Source organism: Nansenia antarctica (assembly GCF_963989245.1).
Source record: "Nansenia antarctica genome assembly, chromosome: 4".
Lineage (NCBI taxonomy): Eukaryota > Metazoa > Chordata > Actinopteri > Argentiniformes > Microstomatidae > Nansenia > Nansenia antarctica.
In genome coordinates this window covers 1,794,712-1,805,014 of record NC_137689.1, presented here as the reverse complement: position 1 = coordinate 1,805,014, position 10,303 = coordinate 1,794,712, and the positions used below count along the sequence as shown (strand labels likewise).

The 10,303-nt window shown below is 46.6% G+C and overlaps 1 protein-coding gene across 1 annotated transcript in view; it reads left to right on the top strand.

Annotated features, from left to right (window-relative positions):
* igsf9bb (immunoglobulin superfamily, member 9Bb) overlaps positions 1 to 9,502 on the top strand; it is a gene marked incomplete at both ends in the record, with an annotated part of 196,027 nt that extends 186,525 nt beyond the window's left edge. Inside the window, 3 exon segments of the mRNA XM_080528752.1 lie at positions 2,334 to 4,043; positions 8,419 to 8,543; positions 9,285 to 9,502. Of these exon segments, the coding sequence (XP_080384878.1) occupies positions 2,334 to 4,043; positions 8,419 to 8,543; positions 9,285 to 9,502 (2,053 nt within the window).
* Between the last annotated feature and the right edge of the window lie 801 nt (positions 9,503 to 10,303).

The window sequence follows — 10,303 nt, the reverse complement described above, 5'->3', positions numbered from 1 at the left end:
ATACCTTCAAACCTCTCCTCCTTTCTGTCTTCTATCAATTGATTTCATGTGATACATTGTTAACTCTATATTACTTATCCTGGCGGGAACCTTGAAACCTTGAAACATGTTTTCTCCTCCTTTCTATGCTTTGCAGTCGACATGATTTAGCCTCGAGTCTAGTAGGTGTAAATATGTATGTACTGGTCAGCGTACATGTACAGCATCAGTGCCAAAAAGGTGCTCCAAGCACTGTATAGAAGCACATTGTACAGTGTTTACTGTATGTACAGTGTAGTAATATACAGTATTGGTGAGTTATGTTTTTTTTTTGTTAGCACTTGCAAATTCAACAGCATTGTATTGAAACCAGTGAGTAGCCTATGACCAGGAGAATTCATTTGATATTTTTAAATGCTTTTGTCCTTTTCTATGTATTCTCTCGTAGTAATATTATGAGCAGTGACAATCGTAACATGAGAAATAACAAAAAAATGCAAAGAGAATATAAAATACTACCTTATTTATTTAGAAAAACCAAACCAAACAAAGCCAGCATTATTATTATTATCACATTTTGAGTTGATTGTCCAAGACTGAACAGAACTGTATAGCCTTGCCTGTAATAGTTGTATATCTCTATATTATATATACAAATATCAGTGATTTTTTTTTGATTGTTTAGATGTAGATAGATTTAATGGAGTTGAAGGTGTTGTACAATACAGTGTCACGTACTATACTTGAAGAGACCCTGCACTATGACAGACACGGTGGCCTGCTGCAGCTTGGCTTGTGTAGCAGAGAGAACGTCATTGCTTTTCAATGCGGGTCCTCAACTGTCAGTTGGTCTGTTGCCTAGGAAACTCAGCTCCTCCATTGCCAGCACAGCCGCCATCAGCCATCGCAAGCACAACAAACCTTAGTGATTCAGCAAAAACACAACGCACAGAAAAAGACAAAAACAGCTCAAGCCTCGTATTTACAGGTCAAGCTTTGTATTTTGTTACTCTGAATAAAGTTATTATGGCTTCAAATGTCCTGGTTTTCTCTCTCTTGTTTTCTGGAAAAATGCTTGTTATTTCTCATTTCTTGGTAACATAAATACTCTCTTGACTAATTCCAATTTTACACGATTTTAGATGGATTTAAGCACATCATATTCATAGACGTAGCTTAATCTACACCATGATGATTCTAAGTGTGTTTTATGATATGGCAGATAATTACACATTTCTGTCTTCTATCATCACAATGTGTACAACATACAGTTAACATCTATAACTCACTTGAATAAACACAGTGAGAGAGAGGATGATGATGATGAAGACTTGAGAGTATGTGACCCAGGGAAATTCGAGTAATGACAAGACATCTCCAGAAAAAAAGGGGGGGGAAAGGTTGGACACCCACCGGTAAAGATAGTCTGCTGAGTCATTTGGCAATTGCAGGTGTCATGGGGTGCACTTGCTGAGTCATTACCTCAGGCTGGCTCTGCTGTACATTAATAGAAGGCCAGGAGGGTAGTCCACCAACGTCACTAAAGGGAAATCTCTTGGGATTTATCACAATAAGCCTGGATTGTCCTTTAGCGACGTTGATGGAATACCCCGCTGGTGAATGGAGTCCCTAACTGATACCTAACCTAGAGGAGGTACAAGTGTTCAGCTGCTTCACTGAGTAAATCAATGAGATTCCCCAAAATTAACTGGATTTTGATCTATTAAACTGTCACATATTCAAAGGCAGCACATTGGGAAAATAATATAACATTTTAAGGCTATTACAAGCAATGCGTTTGAGCAAATATGAACATTGGGGAGCACAGAGGTGGATGCCCTGCATCTGCAGCAAGGAGACATTATTCAGACTCAGCGGGGCATCTGACTCCATGCCAAGACCATGGGCCTGTGACTCAACAGTGTCTGCATTTATTTCAGCGCTTATTTCAGAGCTTTCCAAACAAACATGGTTGTTAATGGGAACGCTCACAGCTTTGGGACAGAGAATGTGGCATGTTGACAATGAAATGTAGCTGCGTCAAAGATCCCCAAGTGAACATACTGGAAAATACTGAGAGGTCAAACACCAAAAGTCACGGTCAGAGCTTGGTGGTTCAAGATGCCTTTTTTGAAAGACGGATATGTTTAAAACAGTGTCCGTTTGTGCAAAATTGTGCCTTGGGATCTGATTTCAAAGGTTGGCAGAATTAACAACATTTTCAGCAGACGATTGCCAAACTGTAAGGTCATCGTCATGGAGCTGCTTTGGTTTGTTTTTCTGCTGCTTCGAGTTGAGGAGTGTTAGACGATCCGGTATTGACCGTCTGTCTCTGTCTCTTGCTTGTCCCTCAGGTCGTCTTCTGGTAAAGTGAGTCCGGAGAGCGTGCATTCCCTGGGACCCCCTGGGTCTGAGTCCTCTGAGGACGGCCACGGTCTGAGCGTCAAGAAGATCCCCCCGAGCCTGGGGAAGAAGGAAGAACTCTCCCTGTACAAGAAGACCAAGAGAGCAATAACTAGCAAGAAGTACAGCGTCTCCAAGTACGAGGCGGAAGCCACCACGCCCATCGAGTTGATCAGCCGAGGCCCGGACGGTCGCTTCGTCATGGACCCCTCCGAGATGGAGAGAGAGATGTCCGTCAAACCCCGGCGGATCGAAGGCTTCCCCTTCGTCGAGGAGTCCGACCTCTATCCCGAATTCCGCCAGTCGGACGAGGAGAACGACGACCCGGGGCCGATGCCTCCGGTCATGGCGACCCTGCGACCTCACCAGATGTCCCCCATGTCCTCCAGCCAGGAGTCCTACACGCAGCCGCCGGCCTACAGCCCCCGCTTCCAGCAGAGGCCCATGATGGAAGGTATGACCATCATGGAGAGCAGGCGCCTCCAGGCCACGGGTCAGATCCGAAGCTCCCTGCACCACTACCGGGCCTTCCCCCACCACGGCCACTTCTACAGCTACCTCGGTAGCCCCGGGGAACACGGAGACCCCCCGCCTCCTTTCTACATGCCCGACACCAGCCCTCTCAGCTCCGTCATGTCCTCCCCGCCTTACCACCCCGAAGGCCCCTTCGGTCACGCCGTCATCCCGGAAGAGATGGGGGAAGGAGACATCCAACACTACGCCGTCTCGGGCTTCCCTCTCCCCCTGACGCTCACCTCTTCCTCCCACTCCCCGGAGATCTGGCAGAGGCCGGATTTCACCTTCGCCAGTCTGGAAGGGCCTCACTTCATCTTCCCCCCACGTCACCCTATGCATCTCCACATGGAACCCTCATTCCCTCCCCCTCCTCCTCACGTCCTCCCCCCGAATGTCCTCCAGCCCTTCACCCTGCAGATGCCCTCCTCCTACCCCGCCGTCTTGCAGCTGGAGGCCCCAAAGAGCCGCCCCCCGGGCAAGTCCCCCAGCAAGGCCAAGCCTCAGGGCCTTCCAGCCCCCAAGCGTTTAGCTATGCAAGAGGCGCAGAGTCACTTAGGGCAGCTAAGACACACAAGTCACGGTATGGGCGTGCCGGTTTTGCCTTACCCCGACCCGGGGGCCCACATGGGGGCGGGCGGCCCCGCTAGCACATTCAGTAGCCTGGACACCCGGTGGTTTGAGCCCACCCACCGGCTCAGTCCCAGGCAGGCTCGCAGGAGCCAGGAGCATCAGGTGGTCCTCCAGCCTTCCCGCCTCTCGCCGCTCACCCAGAGCCCCATCAGCTCCCACAGCGGCTCCCCCGACATCGTGGTGCGTCCCCGGCCGCGTCCCAGCGTCGCCCAGCACCCGATACCCCCGGAGATGTCGGAGATCACCCTGCTGCCCCCCTCCGTAGCCAGCTTCTCCCGGAGGGTATCCCCCTCTTCCTCCCCCGCCCGGATAGGCCAGGGTAGCAGGAGGGCAAGTCCCAGCAGCTACTGCTTCCAGATGGGGGCCTTTGCCACCTCCGCCATGAGCTACCCGTCCCAGTCCCCGTCGCCACCTCCCCCCCCCATGGAAAGCAGCGTTTTTGTGCAGATGCCATCGTCCCAGAGGAGGACTGAGGAGGTCCTTCCGTCCGAGCCCTCTCCACCCTCAGCTTCAGGGTAGGTCCACTAGGCTTCCCCAGGGAGAGATGTGTGTCTCATCTGCCCCCCCCCCCCCCAGCCAAACATTGCTTGAACGTGTGAGGGTTGCCCTGAATTGAATGCTGTGTTACAGAAAGGGGCTCTCTCTAAGATCTTGTTTTTGAAAGCTTAAGACAAAAATGTGTAACTTGTCAGGAAAACTGGGGATAGAGTGTATATGCACATGTAATTGTGTAATACAGCATTTTTGCTGTATTATATTTATTTGATGTGCTTGGGAGTTTTTGTAGTTCTCAACTCTATCAATGCTGCTTTTCATGTCAGACATCCGATTTCAAAGATTCATCCAGTGAATCTGTGAAGCACCGTATCAAACTTGTCTTTCGCCAAAATCCCAACAAAGCTCCCTTCTCTATGAATTCTGATTCAGAAATTGTGGAACAAATCCTTGTATGACCCTGACAAGAAAACCAATTTGCTTCACAGATTACCCAACATACCTTCTGGGGCTGCAGTCCCAGTCTTTGGAGAAAAAATGCCATCATATCTAAACCATTCCAATGCGGTGTGCCGTTTGTTCAGTACAAGCCCCTAAACGCCTGGAATCAGCGGGCCATCACCACGGGAACCCTGTCTGTCCATCTGTATCATGCTTTACCCTGCTTTCACCCAACAGGAGGAATCCCACATGTGCATCCCAATTGAATCTCAGAAACAAAAACAACAAAACAAACAAACCACCCATGGTTGTTGTCTAACCCCCAGAGCTTCTAGCACTTCCTTATTTACCATGCGTTTAGGAGAGAGTCCATCTGGGGGCAGGCATCCCCATCCCATCCTCGTAACCATAGTAACCTGACCGCATGACCGCCTCTTCCCCTTACCTTCCACCCCCAATCCCACTACACCGTCCCCCCCTCTCTCTCTCCCACACCCCTCCATTGCCCCCCCCCAGGAAACACCCCCAGGAAACACCCCCAGCCAGGTCTGACTGCCAGGGGAGGCTTGTTGGGCGAAGCGTGTGTTGCAGGGACTGTCCCGCTTTGTCATGTGTTGCTGCAAAATGTGTCCATCATATCAATTAATCAATTAGGGGGCAGTTTGGTGGTTCTTGATGGCTCCTGGAGTCTCTTGAATGAAGTAGAAGAACACTCTAGAACACTCTAGTTCCAGATGCAAAAGTGTAGATTTGAATTGACAACGGTTTCGGCCGTAGCCTTTGTCAAGTCTTGCCTTTGTCAAGTCTTGCCTTTGTCAAGTCTTGCCTTTGTCAACGGGGGGGTAGTGGTGGTCTAGTGGATAGTGAGTTGGACTTGGGATCGGAAGGTTGTGAGTTCAAATCCCGCCTGAAGCCACACCACTACTAGTGTGCCCTTGGGTAAGGCACTTAACCCTCAGTTACTCCAGGGGGAATGTCCCTGTAATTCGTAATTGTAAGTCACTTTGGATAAAAGCGTCTGCTAAATGGCAAAATTAAATTAAATTAATCAAGTCTTGCCTTTGTCAAGTCTTGCCTTTGTCAAGTCTTACCTTTGTCAAGTCTTGCCTTTGTCAAGTCTTGCCTTTGTCAAGTCTTACCTTTGTCAAGTCTTACCTTTGTCAAGTCTTGCCTTTGTCAAGTCTTGCCTTTGTTAAGTCTTGCCTTAGTCAAGTCTTACCTTTGTCAAGGCTTACCTTTGTCAAGACTTGCCTTTGTCAAGACTTACCTTTGTCAAGTCTTCCCTTTGTCAAGTCTTGCCTTTGTCAAGTCTTGCCTTTGTCAAGTCTTGCCTTTGTCAAGTCTTGCCTTTGTCAAGTCTTACCTTTGTCAAGTCTTACCTTTGTCAAGACTTGCCTTTGTCAAGACTTACCTTTGTCAAGTCTTGCCTTTGTCAAGTCTTGCCTTTGTCAAGTCTTGCCTTTGTCAAGTCTTACCTTTGTCAAGTCTTACCTTTGTCAAGACTTGCCTTTGTCAAGACTTACCTTTGTCAAGTCTTCCCTTTGTCAAGACTTACCTCGGCCGAAACCAAAACCGGCTGAAACCGAAACCGTTGTCAATTAAAAAATCACTTTCGCATCTGGAACTAGAGTGTTCTAGAGTGTTCTAAGTGGCTTCTTCTTCATTCAACAGCATTCTGCTCCATCGCCAGCACCTCGCGGTGTGCATTCTCTTCTTTTTCCAAATCCTGGAGTCTCTTACCTGCTTTGATCAGGGACTGTCCCGCTTTGTCATGTGTTGCTGCAAAATGTCTCCCATCATATCAATTAATCAATTAGGGCCAGGTGGTGGTTCTTGATGGCACCTGGAGTCTCTTACCTGCTTTGTTTTTGATTGATCTCAGCTATCTGGCCAGCGTTGTTGTGACCAGGTCCTCTACACCGCAATAGGTAAGGGTTGGATCCATGTCTGAGAGGGGGGGGGGGGGCAGGGGGGGGGGGGGGGGCAGCAGGTTGGGGGCTTTTGATCACCTCGTCCTTTAAAGGGGAATACGAGTCTTTGGGTCTGGCTTGGTTCAGTTTGTTTTTGATCGACTTCGATCAAAGTTCGTTTCAGTTTTTTGTTTTGTTTTGTTTTGTTCCCAAATTAACTATTATTGCATTTTGAGTTATGCAGTCTCTAATGTATATAGTATGCATTCTGATTTTAAGTATGCATATGTCAGCTTTTAAAGAATTAGGTTAGACATATTTCACCAACATAGCTTCATGCTTGAGATGTATGCTAACAACACTAATTTGAAATGTAATATTTTGTATGGCTTATTGTTAACAACTGACACAGTATACACATGTTTTTCATGTGTTAATGTCAACCAAATGCTAGAAGCTCAGTCATTGCACAAGCAAGGCTTTGACAGAAATATTGTGTCTTCAATTGACTGTAGAAGCATAACAACGTGAAATCATATGTCTTAGCACATAAGGAACTAATATAAATAGGAAAATATATATATATTCTTAGCATTTTCTCAAGCAAAAGACACTACCATTTCCTTATAAAAATACATTTGTATGACGACATCATTAGAACATATTTTGGATCCATACACTTCAGGAATATTGTGTATTCATTAGCTTATCTCCCTTCTGTATTAAGCATGAACCAAAGCATATATATACTGTATATATATACTGTATATAACACAATTACACTACAGTTCTCACTACCATGTGAAGCAAACGTCCTTAAAAAATATTTACACTTTCTAAACTATTTTTTATGTGGGACACGTCCAGTAGCGTTAGCCCAGGAGGAGGTGAGGGTGTGTTGGCTTGTGAAGCGCCTCCCAAGGTATTCCCCTTTAAAGTCCTGTTCCATGTGCAAACTGCCATGCATGCCATCGCTAAATATACTGCTCCAAAAAACAACAACACTATTATTCAATATCCTGAATAAACTCGTTACATTTGTTGTCCAAGTGTTTTTGTTTTTCTTATTTTTTCTTATTTTTTCGTTATGTGACTTGTTCCCAAGTAGCCATTTTTTTCCCTCCCGCCATTTCTCCCCCTGTCAGCATGGTGAAGCCCATTGTAGACAGTCTCCATGTCTATGAATTACATATTTATTGATGATGTTTTGTTGCTCAGCTGTTGGTTTCCCCCCTCTACTAACAGCCTTCAGTTTCTCTCTGCAGTACCCAGGTGGTGGACGGCCCTCCTCTGTAATGCTCATTTTTGTTTTCTGTGCCTTTCTGTGAGAACCTGGTGGTGTGTTTGTGGCAGAATCTGTCGGCTGCCATTTTAAAGTGCCTCTGTATCTGGAATGGAGGACGACAGACACTGTTGGACGGCTGAGAATGTTCTCTGTATGCGCACTCTACAAATAAAATAACAAGATCGTTTCATAACTCGCCTTTGAGGGACATATTTATGAGGGTTTGAACTAGAATGACATTTACAGTATGTGATTTTCAGTATTTAGTAACATAGAGGTAAATCATTAGTTTTTTTTGTTATTTACATTTATATTTGAGGTGTAACTTCTTGTCCTTTAGCCTTTTTGTTCAACTTTTTTAGTTTGTTTTATTCTCCTTTTTCTCTAAAACCTTAGCACTGTTAAATTCTTGCCACTCAACTTGAGGTAAATTGACTACTTTCATCATTGTATCAGGTTTAACTAACAAGTCAAGTGAGATTCTAGCTTCACACCATATTATCTCATTGATTGGTGTATTTAACAATTCATAGAATATTAATCAGAATGCACACCAAACACGGTAGATTGAAGTCAAGTCAAAAATCTTTTAACAAAACGACGTGTCTCATGTTGCTCCTTAGGTAATGTGACGCATCGCTAGTTTGACACAAGCAGTACTGATTTGAGACGGTTTGGCTCCTTGGCTTTGGTGTTCAAGTCCACCTGGCAGATCCGCCCTGGGAGTCACATGTCTTCTCCCTCTTCTTTCACGCTCAGAAAACACGGAGGTGCGCCGAGCGGCCCTGTGGCGTCTGAGAGGCTGGAGGCCCTGAGGTACCAACGTATTAAGAAGGCCAAGAAGATGGCGGTCAACAACAACTCAAAATCCAGAAGAAAAACAGGTGAGGGCTCGAGTGTTGTATCTGTCACACTAAACCTCTGAAACTAGGTGTTTCACAATCTTCATTTAGTTGAGTGAGATGCATTTTGTTTGCAGGGTGGGCAGCATACAATGATGCAACCAAACAACATTGTTAGTACAACACAAATCCAAGTTCATGTTTTCTGACCCATGGTTTATTGCTCTACATGCCTCGCCTCCTTGCTATAGCCCCCAGGATCTTTCCACTGCCTCTAACCCTGACCTAGCGCTCTCTGACCTCTCACCCCCCCCCCACCCTATATATGACACAGTCTGATCATTTGGTCCGCATGTCGGAAAACAAATCGAAATGTTCCGACTTTTCTTTCGAAAAACACGGAACTACGTTTCAACATTATTGAGGATCACAACACAAACTCTCTAGTCGAGCCAAAATACTGCAACAACACAATGGATTGGGTGAGTAATCCCCCACTGCTACCTAGTTAACTAGAACACTACTTTACATTGTTAACAGGCTCACACAACAAGCTGTGTTAGTTGACTAGCGACGTGTCATTGATTTTCAACATGCAGAAATTATTAAGCATTCACATTTTTCGAAAGAAAAGTCAGATCATGACATCGGATCCCGACATGAGGACCAAAGCATTAGAACATGACACAAATGTGTTCTAGCACCCAGGATCTTTCCACCGCCCCTCACCCTGACCTAGCTCCCTCTGACCCCTCACCCCCTCACCCCCGCTCCCCTCCCCAGGTGCGTCCTCCTCTCAGACCCCGCAGCCCTCCACCTCCCAGGTGCTCCAGCCAGAAGAAGCTCTCTACCTCCGCAAGAAGAAGAACCGTCCCGCCAGGCAGGACCCCTACGCACGCTTCTCCGCCCTGCTGTACCGACACCACCCGCCCCGGGACGACCAGAAGGCCATCCTGGCCAGCATGGACTCCCTGGACCCAGACCACTCCACCATGCTCTGATCTGGACCCAGACGACTCTACACTGCTCTGATATAGACCCAGACCCTCTGATCTCTGGACCCAGACCACTCCACCCTGCTCTGATCTCTGGACCCAGACCAGACCAGACCAGACCAGACCCAGACCAGACCAGACCCAGACCAGACCAGACCAGACCAGACCAGACCAGACCAGACCAGACCAGACCACACTCCTCTCTCTGGACCCAGACCACTCCACGCTCCTCTGACCTCTCTGGGACAAGGTTATACTCTTCGCCCCCCAAATAGCCACAATATCTCACCCAGAAACCTAACCCTTATCTAAAATATCTGATGTCATAAACCTTCATAAATCAACATTATCTTATTCAAGAAATTAAAAGTAAGTCTTAATTGTCTTCAAAAGTTTTTCCTCCAGTGCAAAACATTTCTCTAGAGGAAAGCGTCTTGCGCTTCCTCGTCAAAAAGTCTAGCCGTTAAAAAAAAAAGAATCCAACATTTTCTTCTTTTTATATCAACTTTTCTACCGCAGTTTTACATTCTTGTTCACAAAGAGACTTAGACCATAGTCCCAGTGTCAAAACACCTCAGAGAGCTTAGTAGGTTTACAGTTTACAGCACCTCACCATAGTGCTCACACCCACCTCACCTGCTTCACTCTGCCAGCAGTCTCTCTCCCTGCCAGAGACTCACCACATAGACACACCAACACACCAACACACTAACACACTAGCACACTAGCACACTAACACACCAACACACTAACACACTAGCACACTAACACACCAACACACCAACACAGGGTCTCCATGTCTTACCA